Here is a 22,253-nt window from a genome sequence, read left to right as displayed (position 1 = left end):
TCACCTTCATTATTTTCCATAATTTTATATTCTATTTCACCTATTCTCTCCTCTGCTTCTGCAATCCTCACTGTCACTGTATCCAGTTTATTTTGCATCTCACTTATATCATTTTTTAATTCATGCTGACTAGTTCTTAGGTCTTTGATCTCTGCAGCAAGGGTTTCTCTGGTGTCTTCTATGCTTTTTTTCAAGCCTAGCTAGTAGTCTTATGACTGCTGTTCTAAATTCTTGTTCAGATATATTTCTTATATCTGTTTTGAGCAAGTCCCTGGCTGTGAATTCTTCTTGACCTTTCTTTTGGGGATAATTCCTGTCTTGTCATTTTGGCTAAGTTTCCGTCTTTTCATATTTTAAAAACTTGTTATGTTTCCCGTACCTGAATGCACAACTATATTAAAAAATGGTCATATGTTCTCCAGGGCCTGGCATTTCAGGAAGTGTTTCTTTTTTATGCTGTGTGCCCTCTGCTGTTGCATTTTGGTTGCTCTTTACCATGAGTCAGTTCTCTGCAGAGCTGCTCCTTGCTTCCAGTGGTGGATTATTTGGCTAGTTAAATAACTAGGTGTGCTTTGATTTATTTGTTGATTTAAACCTGGAAAAAAAGGAGTCAGGAAGCCTGATTCCATAAAAAGAGAAAAATAAAGGGAACAAAAAAAAAGATAATCAAAAAACTATAAGGCTGATTCCAAAGGAAAAAAAAGGCAACAAAAAGCAAAAAAAAAAAAAAAAAAAGCAGAAAAGAAAGAAAAAGAAAACAATAAAAAAAGCCTGGTCCAAAAACAAGAGAAAAGTAAATGACAAAGAAAAGTAAATGACAAGGAAAAGAAGAAAAGAAAAGAAAAGAAAAGAAAAGAAAAGAAAAGAAAAGAAAAAAGAAAAGGAAAGAAAAGGAACTATGCACCTGATTCCAAAAGAAAAAAAAAAGGAGGATAAAAAGAAAAAAAAGAGTTGTCTGTTGGTGCCTGGGAGGTGCTGGCTGTGCTGGTCTAGAGGAGAGGCTAGCTGCATTGGCTCAGTCAGTCTTGCACCAGTAAATAAGCAGTTGCCAGGCATGGAGGAGCAAGGTTTGGTGTAAGTGGGTTCCGCCTACATTAGAGGCTGCTGTGTTGCTCTCTGAAGTCCCACTGTGCTGGTATTGGGGGGAAAATGGTGCCACCCCAATCTCTCCCCTGACTGGGGATCTCAACCCCTGCTGTTCAGGCAGTCCTCACAGAATGGCAAGGACAGTTAGTTTGCCCTGCGCCACAACTCTCCTGTTCTTTTACTTTGGCACTCAGCCTGGATTCAAAATCCAAAGTCTTAAAGGACTCGGCATGGCATAGATCTGTTCCCGTTCCCCTGGAGTAGAGCCTCGCCACCCTTCTGATGGAAGGCCTTTGGCACCTGCAGGCTCTTTTGTCCTTGAGAAGGCAATAAACCCCCTTCCAAAAAGTACTCTGGGAAGGGGACTGTTCTTTCCAAGTCCACCTGGAGATCTCTACACCATGCTGTGCACTCCAGAGCCAGCTCCCTGCTCTCCAGGGGCATGCACCACAGCTCTGCTCTGGAGAAAGTCACATGCTTCCCAAACCTCATTGAGCTCCAGATGCTGTTTGCAAAAAAGAACTGGGACCCTCAGTACTTCAGTACTTCTTGCTCCCCATTTCGTGGTCCCAGGAGGTTTTCCTGTTATGCTAACTCGATGCAGCACTATCTCAACACCTCCCTTCTTCTCTCCCTTTTGTCCCTCTACAGAAAGGGTTCCCTCCACTCCACAGCAACACTGTTTTCCTCTCCCCCAATTTACATCCACATACCTCACACTTGCCAAGCTGTCTCCCTCCCACTGTGGAGATCCTTCTGCCACTCCATAGATCAATTTCCTGGGTGTTTCAAGTAATCTGACCTCAATACAGCTTTGTTTGAGGAAGGAGGCAAGTCTAGGGTCCCCCTACATCTCCACCATCTTAACTCCTCCTCCCTCTATTGTTTTTGTTTTCTCTATTTCATTATTACTTGCTTTTATTTATTTACTTTTTTCTGCTAGTTTTGGGTTCAGCTTACCCTTTTTCTAATTTCTTGAACTATAAAAGTATGTTGTTGATTTGGGATCATTCATCTTTTTAATGTACACATTTAAAGCTATAAACTTTCCTTTTAGCACTGCTCATGCTGCATCCCATAAGCTTTGAAATGTTGTATTTTCATTTTAATTTGTCTCAAAGTACTTTCTAATTTCCTTTGTGACTTCTTATTTGATCCATTGGTTATTTATGAATGTGTTAATTTCAATACAATCATGTATTTTCCAGTTCTTTTCATACTATTGATCTCTAGTTTCATTCCATTGTGTCTGAAAGAGATGCTTTGTATTATTTCAGTCTTCTTGAATTTGCTAAGACTTATTTTATGGCCTTACATGCAGTCTATCCTGGAGAATGTTCCATGTGCACTTGTGAAGAACGTATGCTGTTGGGGGAGCATTTTGTATACGTTTGGCCCAATTAATCTATACTGTTGCTCAAGTCCTCTATTTCCTTATTGATCTTTTCTCTGACTGTTGTATCCATCATTGAAAGGTAGGTAGTAAGGTTTCCTACTATTGTGTTGCTATTTCCCTCTTCAATTCTATCAGTTTGCTTCATGTATTTAGAGAGTCTGTAGTTTAGTATTTATAACTGTTATAGTTTCTTGGTGAATTAATCCTTTTATTATTACATAATGTTTTCCTTGTCTCTTCTGACAGTTTTTGACTTAATGTATATTTTTTCTGGTATTAGAATAGTCATTGCTGCCCTCTTTTTGTTACCATTTTCATGGAATATCTTTTTCCATCCTTTTGCTTTCAACTTATGTATGTCCTTAGATCCAAAGTGAGTCTCTTGTAGACACCATATAGTTGGATCATGTTTTTTTCAATCCATTCAGCCTATCTGTGTCTTATGATTGGGGAAATAAATACATTTAAATTTAAAGTGATAACTGATGGGGAAGGGCTTACTACTGCCATTTTCTTCATTGTTTTCTGTATGCCTTGTAGCTTTTTTGTCCCTACTTTCATTTCTCACTGTCTTCCTCTGTATTTAATTGATGTTTTGTAGTGATATTCTTTGATTACCTTCTCATTTGCTTTTGTGTATATTCTGTAGGTATTTTCCTTGTGGTTATCATTGTAATTACATAAGACATCTTAAAGTTATAGCATTTGTTTTGAGTTGGTAACAGTTTAACTTCAATTACATACAAAAATTTTACTGCTTTACACCTCCACCTTCCCTACTTTATGCTATTGAGATTGCACATCATATCTTTATATATTCTATATTAATTAACATAGATTTGTAGGTTTTTAAAAATATTTTTGTCATGTAAATTCTTATTGTCATGAAATGCACCAAAGTTACAATAGTACAGGTTACTATATTTGTGCATGTATTAAACTTTACTGCAGAACATATTATTTTCATACAGCTTACTATTTTCTTTCTACTATTTTTTTCATTTTAAATTGGACTCCTTTTAGCATTTCTTATACAGCAATTCTAGTGATAATGAACTCCCTCAGCTTTCATTTATCTGGAAAGTCTTAATTTCTCCTTCACTTGTGAAGGACAATTTTTCCAGGTACAGTATTCTTGGTTGACAATTCCTTTCTTATTTACCTCAGTACTTATAATGTATCATCTCATTCCCTTCTAGCTTACAAAGTTTTGGCTGACAAATCAACTGATAATATTATAAAAAGTTCACTTGCACATGATGAACTGCTTTTCTCTTGATGCTTACAAGATTCTCTCATTGTCTTTGACTTTAGACAATTTGATAATATATCTTAGTGTAATTCTTTTTGAATTCATCCTAATTTGAGTTTCTTCAGCTTCTTGAATCTTCATGTCCCTTTCTCTCCTCAGATTTGAGAAGTTTGGGGCCATTATTTTTGCAAGTGAGATCTCTGTCCCTTTCTTTTCTTTCTTGGATTCCCCTCCTACACATATTGCTCTTCTTTATAATGTATCATAAGTCCCATGTGTTCTCCTTACTTTTCTTTATTCTTTTTTCTTCTTGCTATTCTGACTCACTGATTTCAAATGACCTGTATTCATATTCACTAATTATCTCATCTGCCTGACCAATTCTACTGTTGAACTCCTCTTACAAAGTTTTCAGTTGTTCTTCTATTTTTCAGCTTTAGAATTTCTGCTTTTTAAGTTTTTATCACTTTATTGATGATCTCATTTTGTTCAGATATTTTTTTCCTGTTTCATCAAATTGTCTATCTGTTTTCACTGTTAGTTCATTGAGGATCTTTCTTACAGTTATTTTATAAGTCTTTGTCAGACAGCTCATGGATCTGCTTTTTGTTTTAGAGTCAGTTTCTGGAGTTTTGTTCTTTTAATTGGGCCATGTTTCCCTGTTTCTTTGTAGGCCTTGTAATTTTTCCTGAGACTTGATCATTAGAAAAAACAACTATCTCTGCCAGTTGTTGTATACAGGCTTCATCCAGGGGATGACCTTCACTAAAGTCAACCTTGCTGAAAGCTCTAAGACCTTTCATAACTTTTCTGATCTCTTTTACTCTCCCTATCATCTGCCTGTGAAACTGAACCTCTAACTTACTGCTCACCTCTGTTTTCAGCACTTTCTAAATTCTGATGCAAGTCAAGTAAGTTTTCTAATCTAAACAAAGCAGAAATTAGTCCTGGATCATCCCCCTAACAAGCCAGAATGTTGGATACATGGTCTACTTTTGTTTCCATACTAATGAAGGAAAGAGAATAAGGGGGAGTTTCTCCCAGTCGTTTCATGGTTTGTCACATAGGCAGATGGGCATGAACAGTACTGCAAAACAACATGAATTTTCCTACCCCTTTAGCAAAAATCCCTTCTTGGTTTTATAATGGCCTGAATGCCGTATCTTCTCAGTTGATCTCCAGAGTTCTTACAAAGGTATTCCGGTTCGTATATTGCTGTTAACTCAATGTCTGTGTGGCAGAAGGAAGACCTGTAGCTTCCTGGTCAGCCATGTTTCTTACATCACTCTGTAATATACAGTTTTATATCCTGATATTTTTTCTTTCATATAGTGTCATATAAGGTTCCAGAAGTATTCTATCTTACTTACTTAGCCTAACACTTAAAGCTGAACCATTTTTCGAATAATAATACATTTTTAGCAAAAATGTAGAAACTGGGAATGTAAATCCCCCTTCAAAACTTTTTGTATGCCTGTTTCAGAGTCTAAGCTTTTTACTTTGGTTCTCTTAATCAGTATGTCAGATCATTTCTCACCAGGGCTATCCCGTTTTACTGTTGCTACTTGGTAAAATACATTAATAGATGGCACCACAATCTTTTCCCATACACCCTTCCATTTTCTTTCTCATTTCCCAGAAGACTAATAACAATAAATGCAAATAACACACATTCATCCTTTACTAAATACCAGATTTTGTACTCAGTAATGACATAGTAGTAGCTAACTTACTTACCATGCTTATTGGGCCACAGGCATTTCTCCAGGTGTTTTATATATATTTTCATATATTAACTCAATTGTCACAATTATCTTATGAGGCAAAACTGTGACTATTTTGAATGTAAGAGGAAAAAAAAATAAGGTGAGTCACCATGAAGTCAAAGTTACTTTCCCTGGACCATAGAATTTAGCACCACAATTCAAATCTTGATTAATTTGACCTCAGATCCTATGCCCCAAACCAGTAATGTGTGACTCCATGTTAGGGCTGAAATGAGCACTGGGACAAGACTCAAAAAGTACAGTGGGCAATGATGGGTGTTGTGTCTGGGAACAACATTCCCTGAGCTCCAGCCTTCTGTCCAAGAGACTCATCACTGCATGCTGTTCCCCTGTACCATCTCTCCTTTCTCTGTCTGTGTGGGAACTATTTCTCTGTGTGGGAACTGTTTGGCTTGAAGATGAAGTAACAGACAAGTTATACATGGAGAGAAAGGAAGGTTTCCAGAGAGGTGCATATTGCCAGGATGAATTCAGGTCCTCAGAGGCTTTTTCCAGTTGTGTTTCATTTTCTTACCAATGATCACCCTCACCTTTCTGGCCCGTACATCCATCCCTTGGCTTTTTTGCTCTGCATGTAGGGTATCCATGTCCCTTACTTCCCATCTGCCCTTGATTCCAGGGACAATCATTTCTACCCCCTCTTCTGTCAATATCAACCACTCTCTGGTCCCATTGTTTTTCTGTGTCAAAGAGCCTGTAAAGCACAGCCATATAATTATAAGCATATATTCCAGCAGAGAATATTTTGTATGATAAAGTTTAAGTGAAATGTCTGGGTCAAAGTGTAAGAATGACTTTTGAATGGTTGAGCATACTCTAGGAAATCAGACTCTCCTGCACTATTAGTGGAGAAGTATATTGGTATAAATATCTGTAGGAAATTGTCTCTTATAATTTAAGATATTTATGTGCTTCTTCTAGGAAGCTGTAGAACATGGACTCAAATCTTGGAACCACCCTAAATCCCAAGCCATGCTACACTGGGTTATTTGGCCTCCACCATTAGGAATACCTTGTATACAGAAATCTAAGACTTTAAATTTGAAAATCAATTCAAATGTTAAAATGACAAGATTTAAAAAAAAACAAGAAGGAAAAATTGGCCATATATAATGCATAATACATGAAAAGAAAATGTACATTAGGGTCCAGTTTTCTGTGGCAATGCATTTTCCAACATGATATGAAATATATGTATGTGTAATCTAATTATGCAAATTTAAAACAGATAATATTAACACATGCCCATGTACACGTGCGCGCACACACACACACACACACATTCTTAGTTTTCTCTGAGACAAGGACGATAATGGTACCAAAAGGCTTAACACACACAGACATGAATGTAGGTCCAGAACAATCATACTACACATACCACATACTCAGGAAGCTATCTGTGCTGGATTTAAGGGAAACGTCTCCTCATTTCTGTCACCAGTTACAAAACCCTCCCTAAGAAAATCAGTAGTTTTAGCATTAATCAAGAGGGGGGTAATTAGCTCTATTTCTAACTGTACACTAATGAAAAAATACTGGTTCTGCATAAGAAAAGTTCAAAAGATGTTAGTTATACAAACAGGTTATGAAACAGTTCTGCAGCCCATTTTTTATGGAATAAATAGATGTGGGTAGAAATGGTTGAGATGTATGGATTCTCCAAAGTGTCTTTCTTGATCCCAAATCTACATTGTTGTCTACATTCATTTAACAAATACTAATTAAGCCCCATTATATACCAGACACTGACAGCTCAAAGTGACTTCTAATCTGTAAAAACTGTGATCTAAAAAAGATTTGTCCATTTAGTTCAAGACAGATATCTCCACTTGTTCCAAGGCACCTGGACACTCCCCCTCCCAACCCCCAAGCAAGAGTTACTAGATCCTATTCACAAAACATCATCCCTTGTCTGCTCAAAGAAATCTATCCTTGAGGCCCAAAAGTTCACCATTAAATTAGGACCAGCATAGTAGCTAGAGGAATACTTAGGATGCCGACCAAATACTTAGGAGGCAGACCAAAATGTGAGGATACAATCTCTGTTCTGACACTAACTTGACTGAGAAATCCTGGGAAATGGACTTAACCCCTGTGAGCCTAACATTTGTGGTCTGAGAAGGAATTGTAGATACAGTCATCATGGGGTTTCTGTGAGGAGGTCAAAGAAATCTAATGAGTCTGCCCAACACTGAGCAAATGTTGGCTGCCTCAGGGCAAGTTTTGATTTACTTCTCATCCTGTTCTTTACATACTATAGCAGGGATGCCATTGCCATGTGCTCAGAGGCCTAGCAATGATGTAGGCAGAATTCCAAACTGACACAGGAAGTAGCCATGTGAATACATATGATGTCATAAATGATACTCGCAACCATTTCTCCATGGGAGGGAGGATCAGTTGGTGCTTGGTGGAGCTTGAGGGGTAACTCAGGCAGCCTGGGTGAGAGCTACCAGGTGATTTGTGATACTCCTGTTATTGCCTTTGATTCTCACAGAGCGACGGCAAGACAGGGATCGTGTTGAGATGAAAACCTTCAGTAAGTGGATATGAGCGTGCACACACGTGTGTGTACACGTGGTCCCTCTGGCTTTTTAATCACGTGCCCACTCTCCTGTGAGATTCCCAAAACAAGGCTATGCCCGAGATTGCTCTGGTATGAATCACCTTGATGAGGGAGGCCTCTGTCCCTGTTTAGGCACCCAACTTAACTGGTCAGTCTGGGGATTGCTGTAGCTGTTAGCTAGCTCACTTTTACACTTTCCCATTGTCGATGTTATTTCTGAAGTAATGTCACTTCTCAAAAATGACTCTGATGCCCCCATACACCATACGTTGACCACAGGCCCTTATTCCTCCTTTTAATATTTAAGTTTTTCCTTTAATTGGTGGATTTTCAGGAAAACCAGTTGGTTTCCTGCCATTCTCCAAGTGTCATCAATAAGGTTCCTCTTTGTTGTTGTTATTGTTTAGTATCATTATGAACTCATGGTCTTTTAACATGTTGATGACATCAAACCATTGTTACATTGTTTTGAGCGAGGAGTCAAATGATTTGACTTATGCTCTGCTGCTGGTGACCTGGACCTGGAAGGCAGTATAATCCAGGAGATAGATAGATGTTGGTGTCTTGGCCAGGGTGGTGGTAATAATGGTGGTGGTAAGAAGTGACTAGATTCTGGATGTACTGGAGAGAGGGGGTGAAAGAATTTCCTGATCTGTTAGATATGGAGTGTGAGAGAGAGAGCACTCCAGGTTGCTTTCAAGTTTTGAGGACTGAGCCATTGGCATTTCTGGATCAAATGCTCTATCCATGTTTAATTCCACTTCCAGTGCCACACAGGAAAAGTCCCAAAGGTTGTGAGTAGCAGGATTGTCTTGACAGCAAGGCCACAGAGTGAAAGCAATGACTCCCCAGAGGAGTAAATCTGAGGCCTGGTCGTAATCACTACATCAGGGAGCAATCAGCAGTGAACAGATTTTTACTCATAATCGTGCCCTGAGACAGAATGGAGTAATTGAGGTACAAAATGTACAACACACAAACCAAGAGAGCCTTAAATATTAGAATCCAAAAGGAAGCTGGTTTCTACCAGTCTGGTTACCTTAATCCTCCCCCTACTGCCCACCCAAACTACTAGTATTATTATCTGCTGGTACAGTGTTTGAGTTTAACATGGTACAAATAAAATACCTTTAATGAATCCACTGTGGGAGAGGGAATTGGGACTGATATTTCTGTAGATGCCAGAAAACTCCCAAATCTATAATTTACGTGGTGAATGATATATGTTGGCAGGGAGTATTTGTGGAGGGAGGGGTGAACATCAATACAACTAGGGGTGAATACAGGGTGAAATACCACCAAAACATAGTCTAAGTATACCTGTGGCTATCCAATAAAGTAGGCATCAGAGCAAAGAAAATTGATAAGAGACAGAAAGAGGTGTTACATAATGATAAAAGGATCAATCCACTGGGGAGTCATGATCCTAAAAGTATATGCAGCAAACAACAGAGCCTCAAAGTACATGAAGCAAAGCCTGACAGAGCTGAAAGAAGAAATAACCACATACATAATTATAGTTGAGGCCTCAACACCCGCCACTCAGCAAGGTATAAAATTACTAGAGACAAAACCAGCAAGGATATAGGACATCTGAATAACATAATAAATTAACAGGATCTATATGACATAAATAGAGCACTCCACCCAATGACAGCAGAGTGCATTTCCCCCCCCAATGTCGATGTAACATTCATCAATCTAGATCATCTCCTAGACCATCAAACAAACCTCCACAAATTTTATAAGAATTGAAATCACACAGAATACATTATCTGACTATAATGGACCTAAATTAGAAATCAATAATAGAAAAAAAAAAGAATCCCTACACACTTGGAAATGGTAGTTGACTTATTCCACGTTGTCATTCAGATACTTGTTATAGAGGAGCTGAGTTTAGAAAGAGTTGTCTTCTCAGCTGAAAGGCATTTCATGCTGGGCAAAAAGAAAGCTCACTCTGGATGTTTCAAACTCAGTATTGTTGACAGCAAGCTGGAGGGAGAGGGACAACTTAGGAGGCTGTTTACATCAGTCTTTCTTGACGTTAAAGCTTGTACTACACCAGCAAAGGAAACAGCTTGCTGATTGTTAGCGGGATCAGTTTGGTGGCTGATTATATTTGGGAAGCATGAGAGAGATTGCCTCTGTGGTATTGGTGTGGGTGTTAAGCCTGAGAGAAGGCACAATTCAGATGCCTTCCTGGTGTATGGCTGGTTTGCAATCTAACCCATGGATCACACATTGTTTTTATTTGTTTGTTTTTATAAATCCTGTTTCATTCTTTAAAGGGTTCAATATAGTTTCCTCTTCCCCTGCTCCTACTCAGTCACCTCCTTCTCCTCCCCCAAGATTCCTCCCCTGATAGTGCCATCTGTAAAATAAGGTTCTCCTGTCTGGACAAACAGAGGAGTTTCTTTTCTGGGGGTTGTGGGATTGGACCCTTAGGGCAGGTTGGCATTTTGCTTGCCCTACTATGGTGTGAGCCTAAGACATAGTACATGGTAAGTGGACCACTGGTGTATCTTCAAACTTGTATTTCTGTCCCCCTTTTAGAATCCAACGATGGTGGTAACTCACCTCAAGGAAGACAGAGAGTTTGGAGTTCTTTGCGAGGTAATTTTGGCAAGAGTAACCCCCAATATGAACATGGTGGATATGAGCCTCAGCTTTCACACCACCAGGAGGATGATGGAAATGTGATGATGAGGAATGTCCAGGAGTACCCCCAAGTAAGACAGTAAGTGACCATACAGCCTGGTTTGCATGTAGCAACCCCTGGGATTATGCAACTCTTTCACTCTACTTGCTCTTCTTTTCCTTCTCTCACTGGAAAATTGAAGAATGCTCAAAGTGGAATAATGGTTGAGCAATCCTACTTGTAGTCCTGGTGGCAGAGAGGTAAGGGTGTATAAATGAAGACTTTCTTAGCATTTATGGCCACCATTCTCCTCTCCACTTCCCTTCTGCAGCACTTTCTATAGCAACCAACAGAACAAGAGGAGAGTGAAATGGCATAATGAAGGCCATATCCATGTTACTGTGTGGAGAGATAGAAAACCTCTGAAGAGAGAAATGAGGGAGAACACACAAGATGGAACCCCAGGGAGCTGGTTCAAGATCACCGTGAGTGTCCTGGCAAGATCTTCACTAGAATATCCTGGAACTTTATCAAAGGAATACCACTTTAAACAACTTTACATCGATTATTTGTAGGAGAGTTTTCCAATGGAGAGAAAGAGGGTTTAGAAAATCCGTATTTTGCACAAAAATAAGAAATAATGCTGGTGGTCCCTTCTTTAGAAGTCCTGTACAGCTCAGTAGAGAGTTGGAAAAGAACACTGTTGGGTCTGTTTTCCAGCTTTAATTCCGTGTTGTCTCTCCTCACTCCCATCCCTTCTTTTCATCTTTAGATTCCCTATGGGGGAAAGTATGAGAAGACATGGCTAGTGAAGTCAATCCAGGACCATTGCAGTGTCCCTTTCACTCCAGTGGATGTAAGAGAGGATGGTGAAGACATATGAGTGGACACAGGGAAAGAGGGGCTGGGGTGGGGGGAGCCCACTGAGCAGGTAGACTCTATCCTTCAAAATTATTGTTGCCTCCCTCTCCTGTAGTTTCACTATGTGAAAAACCAAGCTCGGTTCTTTGTCCAGGATGCTGGCATTGCCTCTGCATTGAAAGATGTCAGCTACAAGATATGTGATGAGGAGAGCCAAAAGGTATGTGTTGAGGGCATTACCTGTACCTAGTCCCGGGGTGGGAGGACAGGCCAGGGTCTGGTGGTCTTCTTTGGAAGCAGAGTTATTGGTGCTTACCCGAGCACCTCACCTTCCTGCAGATATCGATCTTTGTCAATCCCTCTAATGTACCCTACTCTGTGCGGTATAAGTTGAAGCCAGAAGAAATGAAGCAGCTAAAGGTAATGCAGACTCAAGGCCCATTGCATGCCCACACCCAGACCCACCTCCTCTTCCTCCAGCCCCCGATTTTCCTATCCCTACCAGAGCCTCAGAGTGGCTTTCTCTGCCTTTCTCTGCAGCTGACCATGCACAAACGCTATGATGTCTCCCATGAAGCTCTTGACCTCCAGAGTCTCCGCTTTGACCCAGGTACAGTTGATAGCAGTAATGCTAGGGCAGGTGAGGGCACAGGGATCTGCCTGGGAGGGAGACTGAGGAATGGTAACGTGGGGAGGTGTTGATGCTGGCCCTGGACCCCTCTCAGCCTTCTGTTTGCCTCCTCTTGGCTTCCTGAAGACTTGGTGGGCCATGATATTGATATAATCCTGAATCGAAGAAACTGCATGGCTGCCACCCTGCAGATCATTGAAGAGAATTTCCCTGAGGTAAGGCCTTAGTCCCAGTGCTGTTATCAATAGTAGGGGGTGGAACTTATGAGGTGGAGGACAGATTTGTCTCTGAGGCCCTAGATAGTAACTGTCACTCTAACTCTTCTTCACCAAAAGCTGTTGTCCTTGAACTTGAGCAACAACAAACTATACCAGCTGGATGGCCTGTCTGACATTATACAGATGGTCCCCACAGTCAAGATCCTGAACCTCTCCAAAAATGAGGTGGGAAGAGGGAGCCAGATCAAAGTTGGGGGTGACGGTGGGTGGTAGTGCTCATCCGAGTGATGACAGTAGGCAAGAGAAGGTACCTATGTAGAAGGGTGGGGGCTGGGGGTGCAAGGGCCCCCGTGTCTCTTTCCCTGGGACTCCTTCCCGGCTTCCTCCCCATATTTCTCAGCTGACCTTGGTGTGGGAGTTAAACAAGATGAAAGGGCTGAAGCTTGAAGAGCTTTGGCTAGAAGGGAACCCTTTGTGCGACACCTTCCCAGACCAGTCCACCTACATAAGGTCAGTGTGAACCTCTGTCACCCTTCTTGGATAACTTCACCCATGGGGTCCTGAACTATCCCTGACAGTGCCCCTCTGCTGGTGGTGGCATCCTTAGTCCTCTGGGAGTATCACAAGCCTTGCCTTCTCTGTCTGTGTCCCTCACCTTCACTTAAAGATCTTTTATCCCTCTGACCTGCTCACCTCTTTACATGCTCTGGCATCTGTTTCTGACTTTGCACTTAGCTTTCTCTGATACCCACCTATGATGTGCTCCAAGAAGCAGGTCTCCCCCTCCTCACCAGGACCAGGGGTAAGCAGCCTTGAAACAGATGCTGGTGACCTGGACTAAGTAGGGTCCTCCAGCCCTGAGCCTCATGCTGAGACAGGCCTCCCTGCCTCTGTGTTGGTATGGGGCTTTCTTCAACTGTTCTGAGAAGGGCTTTCCTTCTCTTAAACGAAATGTCTCCCCATCTGTCCCAGGTTTCCATGGTGGCTTTGTGCCTCAAGGCCCTGGATGGCTTCTCTCATTACATCTATTTCTCTGGCCATATGCCAGGAGCTGAACCTTCTTTGGGAGAAACTAGGGTTCCCTGAGTCAAGGGGCAAGAACTGGACCACTGCCAGTGAACAGAGGGCTTCCCAAGGTAGGAATGGAAGGCAGAGGGCAGAAGTGCTTGAGAAGACAGAAGGACAGGCCTCTCAGAGGCACTGCCCCCTATCCACCTCCCACATATGTCACATCATCCCATCTGGTCGTTCAGAAGAGCCCTGGGTAGCCTGACATGGGTATAATTCCACAGGCAAGGAATCTACTGAGACAGGCACAGGTGCACAGGGGCCATCAGGAGGGAAGGCAGTGACAATTAGAGGGGGACATGGACCCTCAGGCCCATGGTGAGCTGGGGCTTGACCCCTGCTCCTTCTGGGGAAGGCCTCCTTCCCCTGTATCTGCCTCGTTTCCCATACCCAGCTCCAGCTGAGCTCACACAGGTGACAAAGTTTCAACCAGCATCCAATGGGCCCCCAGCCTAACACCTGCATGTTTTCCATTCCTACCTCAGGTGCCAGGGCCAGCCAGGGCAGATGAAGGAGAGGGCTGCAGCTACAGAGCCATTCCCCGCTTCTTCTCTCTTCCTCCCTGGCCCCCACCAACATAATGGAGCTTTTTTTCCTTTCACTTTGCTTTGCTTTCTCTTCCTCCTTTGTCACTACTCCCCTATGTCTCTCTCACCTTTCCCCTCCTCCCCTTACTCCCTCTTCTTTCTTGAACCCCCACCCCCTCCCCCTCCTTCCCTGCCTCCTGGGTCTCGCCTCACTCACCTCTCTGCCCTGGCATTCTGGGACATCCCTGGGAGGTGTCATGATCCTGCAGAATGCTGGGCCCCTAGTGAGGTAGCAGAGCCATGGGTTCCCACCTCATTCCCTCTTCTGTCTGGAGTCTTCAGTGGAGACCTGGAGGAAGGAAGGGAGGCAGGGAGGGGAAGGGAGCCCCAGAGGCTGGGATCCAAATGTTGCTCCTGGTGGCACTGGAGATGGGAGTCAGGACAGTGTAGGTGGGAGATACCCAGCAGGTAGGTAAGAGAGGAGAGAGAGGGAGAGAGAGAGCAAGACAGAGAGAGAGAAAGTGATGGAGGGAAGAAGAGCAGTAGGGAATATGAATGTGAAGCTGTGGAGAGAGATAAGATAGAGATAAGATAAGATAGATTAGATAGAGAGAGATAAGATAGAGGACTCTCTACCTTCAGAGAGTCCATATGGAAGACATTTAGTGCTCAGCAGAGTAGTGGACCTAAACCTCTTGAAATCAGAGGCTGAAATGGGAAAAAGGGCTTCTGGATGGGCAGAACATATTGGTCTTTGTTTATGGCATCAGTGTTTTCACACAAATGAAGAATTGCAACCCCAGGCTATCAACCACTTCTTTCTATTTTTGGTCTTGGACAGTGCCATCAGGGAATGTTTCCCCAAGTTGTTACATCTGGTAAGTGCCTACACTCATCATTGTCTCTTACTAACATTGATCATCTCCATATCTGCCCTCAAACTCATTGGTCTTGTCTAGATTGCATGTATCCATGACCTTTATGCACTAGGAAACATGGACTCCTGAAAAAGATAAGGATATTCTTCCTGGAAAAAATGTACACACACACACACACACACACACACACACACACATTGTTGCATATAATAGTAGAGACTTCCAGGACCCCATGATGAAGACACCCATTGTAATCTTGCCCCTGGCAAGAAAGGGCATTTCTAGTGCCCTTTCACACCTGTCTTCTGACCCTCATCCTCTCCTGGGCTCATCCTTTTCCCTAAGTATCCAGGGCCACCTCCCTGGTCTCCACTGCTGACTTCCTCTTCCCTTCTCCAGGATGGCCAGACGTTACCCCCTGCAATTATCATTGACACTGATGCCCCATACTTAATAAAGTCCAGCAAGGTGAGGAAGTAGGATCAAACAACATTTGGGGTATTACAAGGGAGGCTTTATCATCTACATAGTCTCAAATGTCTTTTAATTACAGGAAAGCTCCAGAGGATCTGAGAAACTAAAGAGTCTAATCCTGCAATTTCTTCAGCAGTAAGTACTTTAGAGACCACAAGAAATGGGGACTGGATGCTGAGAAAGGTCTGTTCATGGGGGTTCTCAAGTCTCATTTGAGGTCCAGACCCCAGAGATATACTATCCTCATTGCTTCCCCACAGGTACTATTTGATCTATGATTCTGAAGACCGCCAAGGTCTCCTCTGTGCTTACCACTACAAGGCCTGCTTCTCCCTGACCATTCCCTTCAACCCCAAAGACCCAGCCCCGTGAGTAGAAAAGCTCAGACTCTGATCCTGGGTTGTGTGACTCCCCGGTGGATGAAGGACAGCTCCTGGAAACACCCACACTGGCCAGACTATCTATCACCTCCTCTTCCTCTTTGTCTCCCTAGAAGCAGCTTATGCAAGTACTTCAAGGAAAGCAGGAATATGAAGAAGATCAAGGACCCCTGTGCGTGTTTGATGGGGAAGATTGTGCAGAGAAAGGGGGGGGTGAGGGGGTAATCATAAGGCACAAGGTGTGGCAGCCCCTGACCTTCACTTGTTTCTCTTCCCCCCTATAGATCTGCGTATTCAGCTGCTGAAGCATACAAAACATGACATTGTGTGCTCCCTCAGCACACTGCCCAAAACTCAGCATGACATCAGCTCCTTCGTGGTGGACATGTGGTTCCATACGGTGAGCACCGGCTTCCTCCCAAGGGCAGCTCTAGAAAGCCACAGCTGGGTAGGAAGTTTAGGTGACTTAGCACCTGGGTTATTCCTTTTTAGGAGATGATGCTCTGCTTCTCTGTCAATGGGGTGTTCAAGGAAGGTGAGTATATGTTGGACCCCTTCTGCAGATTCCCCACTGCTCCCTTCCCTCTGGTTGGGCTCCCTCTCAACTTTCTTTCCACTTCTCTTCATATTGCAGTGTTCTCTTGCCTCCACTCACTCAGCTCCCAAACCATCCTGATCTGACATGGGTCCATGCCCATCTGCCCTGCAGATCTCAGGTGTTAGGGGCACAGGCTATGTAGCTTGATGGCTCTCATCCCAGATCCTCACTCGGAGAAGGAGGGCCCATTAATTAAGCTTCCAAGTTTCCTCATTTTCAAAATGGGGCTAATAACACCCATCTTTTGTGTGCCTGTGAAAATGCATCAAATGAATTCATAAAGTTATTTACACAGGGCCTAGCACATAAAAAGGTCTGTGTCACTGGGAGCAGACTGTTCGTATTGCCCTCCCCATTCCCGGCATCCTGACTTTCATAGAACAATTGTACCCTTCAACATGAATATCAGGTTAAACTCTGACTGGGGAATGCTATGTAAGCATGTGAAGCATGTTCAGTTCTAATGAACTGAACAGTTGCTTGTTGTTTGTTGTTGAAGTGGAAGGAAGGTCTCAGGGTTCTGTTCGTGCCTTCACCCGCACCTTTATTGCTACACCTACCAACAATTCCAGGTGAGTGCTGTGTTGTGTGTAGAAACACCCCATTCAGCTGAGATTCAGGGGTTTGGGAATGTAGCACTGTATGTCCTTGAGGTTTTGTCAGTATTGTGGAAAGTATTATTCTTGCCTAGTGGTTAAGAGCGTGGGCTCTGGAGTCAAAGCATTGTGTTATTTTCCTGACCCCAACATTCACTAGGTGAGTGACCTTGGCCAAATCACATAATCCTTCAGTGAAACAGCGTCTTCCTCTGAAAATGGTATTAGACTATCCTGCCCCTTGGACTGTTTTTGCATAATAAATGCATTGGGTTTAAACTTACAAATCTAGTGAAGCTAGTAGACAAACTCTCCACAGGTGCATCTGTGGGAGGGCTAGAGTTACCACCCAGGGAAGCTATGGGACAGGCACAGTTAGGGGTATGGAAGGAATCTGGTTGCTGAGAGACAGTGGCAGCAGGGTCATTGTTAGGGGTGTGGGATTGTCCATTTGTCAGTTGTCTGAGGGTCCATTTTTCCTCCAGTCTATGCATCGTGAATGACGAGCTGTTTGTGAGAGATGCCAGCCCAAATGAGACTCAGAGTATGTCCTCCATCCCAGTGTCCTCATCCACTTCCAGCTCTGTGTTCATCCTCTCCAAGGAGCAGCAGGAAATGGTGCAGGCTTTCTCCACTCAGTCTGGGATGAAACCCGAGTGGTCTCAGAAGTGAGATTGGGTATACAGGGGAATAAGAGGGAGCTGGGAGAATAAATAATAGGAATGCATAAGCAATTTGAAAAATAAGTATTTGGATATTTTGCTTCCCCAAAAAAGAAGGCCTATGAATAAAGTATCCTAATTTTATGATGATATATATTAAAAACTTTTAAAACATTATAATGTTCCTATGACAAGACCTTGCATATGGAAAATCCTAGGTAATTCACTAAGAAACTATTAGAATATCGGTACACAAGTTCATTCAAATATGTTGGAATAAACTGAAGACCTAAAAAATGAATAGACATGCTATGTTCATGAATTGAAAACCTTTTTAAGATAGAAATACTACTTAAGGTGGTGTACATATTCAACATAATTCGTATCAAAATCCCAGTTTGCTGCTTTCCAGAAATTGATAAAGTGACCCTAAAATTCACATTAAAATGCAATGAATTCAGAATAGCCAAAACAATATTTAAAGTGAAGAATAAAGTTGGAAGACTCAGAATTCCCAATCCTCACAATTTTGAAATTCATTGGTAAGGTATTATAATCAAGATTGCATGGTACTAAAATTTGGGTAGACATATAGGTCAATGTAATAGAATTAAGACTCCAGAAATAAACCCTGACATTTATAGTCAATTGATTTCCAGCTAAGTGCCAAAAAAAAATTAATGAAGAAAAAAAAATCTTCCCAACAAATAATGCTGAGACACCTGGATATCCACATGCAAAAAAATAAAATAAAATAAAATAAAATAAAATAAAATAAAATAAAATAAATTTGACCCATACCACGCATATCAACTCAAATTGATTAAAGATTTAATGTAAGATCTGTAACTATAAAAACTCTTAGAATAAAATATAAGTGTATAACCTTCATGAACTTAAAATAGATAATGGTCTCATATATGACACGAAAACACAAGCAACCAAATAAAAAACAGACAAATAAATTAGACTTTATCAAAATTAAAAGCCTTCATGCATCAAAGGACACTGCTGAGAAAATATAAATACAACCTACAGAATGGTAGAAAATATTTGCAAATCTCATATGTGATAAGGTCTACTATCGAGCATACCTGAAAGACTAACAATTCAATGATAGGAAGACAACCCAATTTAAAAATGGGGAAATTGTTTGATGAAAATTTATCTTAAGATATACAAATAAATGGGCAACAAGTACATGAAAACATGCCTAACATCATTAGTCATTAGGGAATGCAAATCAAAAACAATGAGATACCACTTCACAGTCATGAAGATGGCTTTAGTCACTGAAATGGAAGATCAGCATAGGTGAGGATGTGAGTAAATTAGAACTCTCATATATTACAAGTATGAGTGTAAAATGGAGCAGTGGTTAGGGAAAACATTTTGGCAGTTCCTTAAAATGTTAAATGAAGTTACCATATAAACCAGGAATCCCACTGTTAAGTATACACCAAGAGAAATAAAGGTATGTTCACTCTAAAACTTGTACAGGAATGTTAATAGCAGCATTATCTATAATAGCCAAAAAGTGGAAACAACCCAAATGCCCTTTAGCTGGTAAATGGATAAACGAAGCTGGTACATTCATATGGTAGAATATCATTCAGTCATAGAAAAGAATACAGTTCTGATGTATGCCATGACATGGATGAACCTTGAAAACATTATGCTAAGAGAAAGAAGCCAGCCTCAAAAGGTCACATAGTGTATGATTCCATCTCTATGAAATGTCCAGCATAGGCAAATCCACAGGGACCAAAAGCAGATTAGTGGTTTCCAGGGCCTGGGGAAAGGGGAGGAATAGGGAGCCATGTCTAATGTCTAGGGAGTTTCTTTTTGAGGTGATAAAATTATTTGGGAATTAAATAGTGGTGATGGTTGAGCAATCTTGTGGATATACTAAGAAAACAATTGTACACTTTAAAATGGTATGTACACGAAAATAATAACACAATGGTATGTACATTATATCTCAATAAAAAATGATTGGAAACTTGTACTTTTAATAAATTTCCATTTATCTACTTGAATGTTTTTCTTTATCAACATATATTAAACTCCCTTGTTCTTTGGAGAGCTCTAATTTTCTGTTTTGAAGTCTAGTGGGCATGGCATTTTGTGTCAATGTGATAGACATTTTCACTAGGTCTTTCTTCACCATTACACATAGTGCTCATACTGGTGGTACATGAATACCAGCAAAAAGGTGGCATATATTTAGCATCGCATGGTCAGCGTCTCTGTACTGTGGTACTAATGGAGGTCATCTGTTCTCCCACTCCAGGTGCCTTCAGGACAATGAGTGGAACTACACCAGAGCTGGTCAGGTCTTCACTATGCTCAAGGTGAGGTCTGGGATCCATTAGGTTGGTTACAGATGGGTGTTTCTGGGCCTTCAGGAAGGCCAAGAAGGTGGAGGCTGGGTAGCCTGGGAATGAAACTCTGGGATCTGGCTCTTCTGATGTCCCAACTCCTTCCCTTCAGAATGAGGGAAAGATCCCAGAGGACGCCTTCAAGCAAATCACCTAGAAGAAGCCTTGGATGTCCGCATCATCTTGGTTGTCTTTACTCCAGCCTAAGGTCATGTTCATGGCTGGGGATGGAGGCCAGGCTAACCATGAAACCAAAGTTATCTTTAACTAGCAGGCCAGGTGACATAACCACCTGAAGTATTAGTTGTTCTGTGTATTTCCCCCACTCGTGATTTCTGTTTATCTTCATAATAAAGAGTGATGCTGCATGTTGTATGTGTGTCCTAGATTGCTCTTCCCCTACCCCAAGCATGAGGCAATGGGTCCAGGACTGAAAAGCCCTGCCCTCTCCTCCACATTATTCACACTGGCGGCCCCTTGCAGGTACACCAGGCTTGACTTCATAGGTAGTGTGTCAATAAATTCTGATGAGAAGGGACACGCACTGCTTTCAGGGATTGGTCTTTGGAAACAGTGTGGTTCAATCAGATGCTCTACCTGGAGGCATGCAGAAGCAGCCATGTGACCTGGAACAACAGGGGCTTTGCAAAGGTTGCCTACTGGCTAGTGAGGGCTGTGGAAGGAAGGAAGATGAGGACTCACCTATTTTACTTCTTATTCCTGATCATTTGAATGCATTCAAAGGCACACCATCAACAGTTTTATGATTTGCACACAGGTGAATGGGAAATGGGCCTTTTCACACCTCTCACCATGCTTGCATTTGTCTTCTCATCCATCCACTCTACTGCCCCCTCATCCTTTCTGAAAGTGCACTGTAGGAGGGATCTCACTTCAGCACCTGAGAGTGAGGGAGAGTCAGACTGTCTCCCCAGTTAATTTCTCAGACAGCTGACAAGGGTGCTCTATATCCATGTACTTGGGGTGGGGAGGGGATTCAGACATTTTGCTTCATTCCAGACAGACAACAGTAGCATAGAATCTCACATTATGGCCAGTTCTGTAGGACCTTTCTCAACGACTGGCAATTGGAAGTTCAGAATTGCAGGCAAGAGTTGAAAGGGACACTTGTACAATTTATTTTCCATGCTTCTGTAACATTTGGACTTTAGACCACCAGCAGGCATTTTTGAAATTTTTGAAATTAAAATAATAACAGTAACAAATTTCAAGTTGCCATCCTATAAGTGATGACACAGGTGAGGTACCACCAGTTTACAAATTATGCCTCTATTATCAGGTCTCACACAAGTTATTTCCTACCACTTCCACTTTACAGTTCTTTATGTACATTTACAGGAGGAACCCATATAGTGGTGTGTGAATTTCTTGGAAATGTGAACTAAGAGAATAATTGCTATTACATAAGGAGTAATTCCATGTTATTCCATGTAGTGTCTCAGTGATCAAAGACAAGAAGTGCAAAGACAGAGACTGCAGTGCACACCTTCCAGCCACATTGTGAGGAACAGAGGCAGCCTCACATGTTAGCAAGAAATTTCAGTATCTCACTCAAATTAGGCTCTCCAAGTTGTCTGAGTTCCCTCATGGGCAGGGACCATGGTACCTATCTCATGGCCCCTTTACTTATTCTCTCCACATCATTATATATACATCATTAGGTTTCCACATCCTTGGCCTCATCCCCTAGCTAACTCAGATGCCATGGTCCTCCAGTCACTCATTCTTCTGCCAATCCTCCCAATTCCTTTGGTCCCTTGGTACAAAGGCATCAAGTTTATGGACAACTCCAAGATGCACTTATCACAAAGGCTGCTGCTGGAGATGGCTGGTGGAACCCTCACTGTACCCTATCATGACCTAGAAGCCTCTGTGGGAAAGGAACCCCAGAAGCAGCTGCAGGAACTCCAGGAAGAGCAGCCTTGATGATGACTTTTTCTATCTCCAAGTAACTTCTGTGCCTTCACTAAAAATCCTTCTGATGCCAGTTTGTTACTCTGCTTCCAACACTTTGTCCCAGATCTTGCTTTGAACTAATACCCTCATCTCTAGGATCCATGCCTGGGAAGTCCACCCCTAGCTCTAGTGTATAACTTCTGCTTAATCGTCCTAAATATGGATTCTATTCGCCTCCGTATAAGGCCTTAATGTTACCATTTTTTAATGATCACAAAATTTATCTTCAGGCACTGCTCCTTATTTCTATCACCCTATAACCTCTGTGCTGGAT

At 41.9% G+C, this 22,253-nt stretch overlaps 1 protein-coding gene across 4 annotated transcripts in view; it reads left to right on the top strand.

Annotated features, from left to right (window-relative positions):
- The window catches only part of LOC106988798 (nuclear RNA export factor 2-like), a 33,839-nt gene extending 13,464 nt beyond the window's left edge, over nucleotides 1-20,375 (top strand). For 2 of the 4 annotated variants that reach the window (XM_053201468.1, XM_053201467.1), the window contains exons 3-22: nucleotides 10,644-10,827; nucleotides 11,060-11,213; nucleotides 11,501-11,584; nucleotides 11,705-11,809; nucleotides 11,929-12,009; nucleotides 12,130-12,199; nucleotides 12,347-12,435; nucleotides 12,556-12,663; nucleotides 12,839-12,948; nucleotides 14,875-14,911; nucleotides 15,311-15,379; nucleotides 15,465-15,520; nucleotides 15,646-15,753; nucleotides 15,879-15,937; nucleotides 16,050-16,165; nucleotides 16,258-16,300; nucleotides 16,863-16,935; nucleotides 17,445-17,627; nucleotides 19,915-19,975; nucleotides 20,115-20,375. In XM_053201468.1, coding sequence (XP_053057443.1) covers nucleotides 10,644-10,827; nucleotides 11,060-11,213; nucleotides 11,501-11,584; nucleotides 11,705-11,809; nucleotides 11,929-12,009; nucleotides 12,130-12,199; nucleotides 12,347-12,435; nucleotides 12,556-12,663; nucleotides 12,839-12,948; nucleotides 14,875-14,911; nucleotides 15,311-15,379; nucleotides 15,465-15,520; nucleotides 15,646-15,753; nucleotides 15,879-15,937; nucleotides 16,050-16,165; nucleotides 16,258-16,300; nucleotides 16,863-16,935; nucleotides 17,445-17,627; nucleotides 19,915-19,975; nucleotides 20,115-20,159 — 1,835 coding nt within the window. In that variant the 3' untranslated portion in view covers nucleotides 20,160-20,375. Of the gene's footprint in view, nucleotides 1-7,897; nucleotides 8,061-10,643; nucleotides 10,828-11,059; nucleotides 11,214-11,500; nucleotides 11,585-11,704; nucleotides 11,810-11,928; nucleotides 12,010-12,129; nucleotides 12,200-12,346; nucleotides 12,436-12,555; nucleotides 12,664-12,838; nucleotides 12,949-14,874; nucleotides 14,912-15,310; nucleotides 15,380-15,464; nucleotides 15,521-15,645; nucleotides 15,754-15,878; nucleotides 15,938-16,049; nucleotides 16,166-16,257; nucleotides 16,301-16,862; nucleotides 16,936-17,444; nucleotides 17,628-19,914; nucleotides 19,976-20,114 lie in introns of those variants that run through there. The other 2 variants (XM_027053828.2, XM_053201469.1) reach the window with 2 other exon arrangements.
- The last annotated feature ends 1,878 nt before the right edge of the window (nucleotides 20,376-22,253 follow it).

Source organism: Acinonyx jubatus, chromosome X (genome assembly GCF_027475565.1).
Source record: "Acinonyx jubatus isolate Ajub_Pintada_27869175 chromosome X, VMU_Ajub_asm_v1.0, whole genome shotgun sequence".
NCBI lineage: Eukaryota > Metazoa > Chordata > Mammalia > Carnivora > Felidae > Acinonyx > Acinonyx jubatus.
The sequence above is the reverse complement of the archived record's forward strand: the minus strand, read 5'-3'. Positions and strand labels throughout refer to the sequence as shown.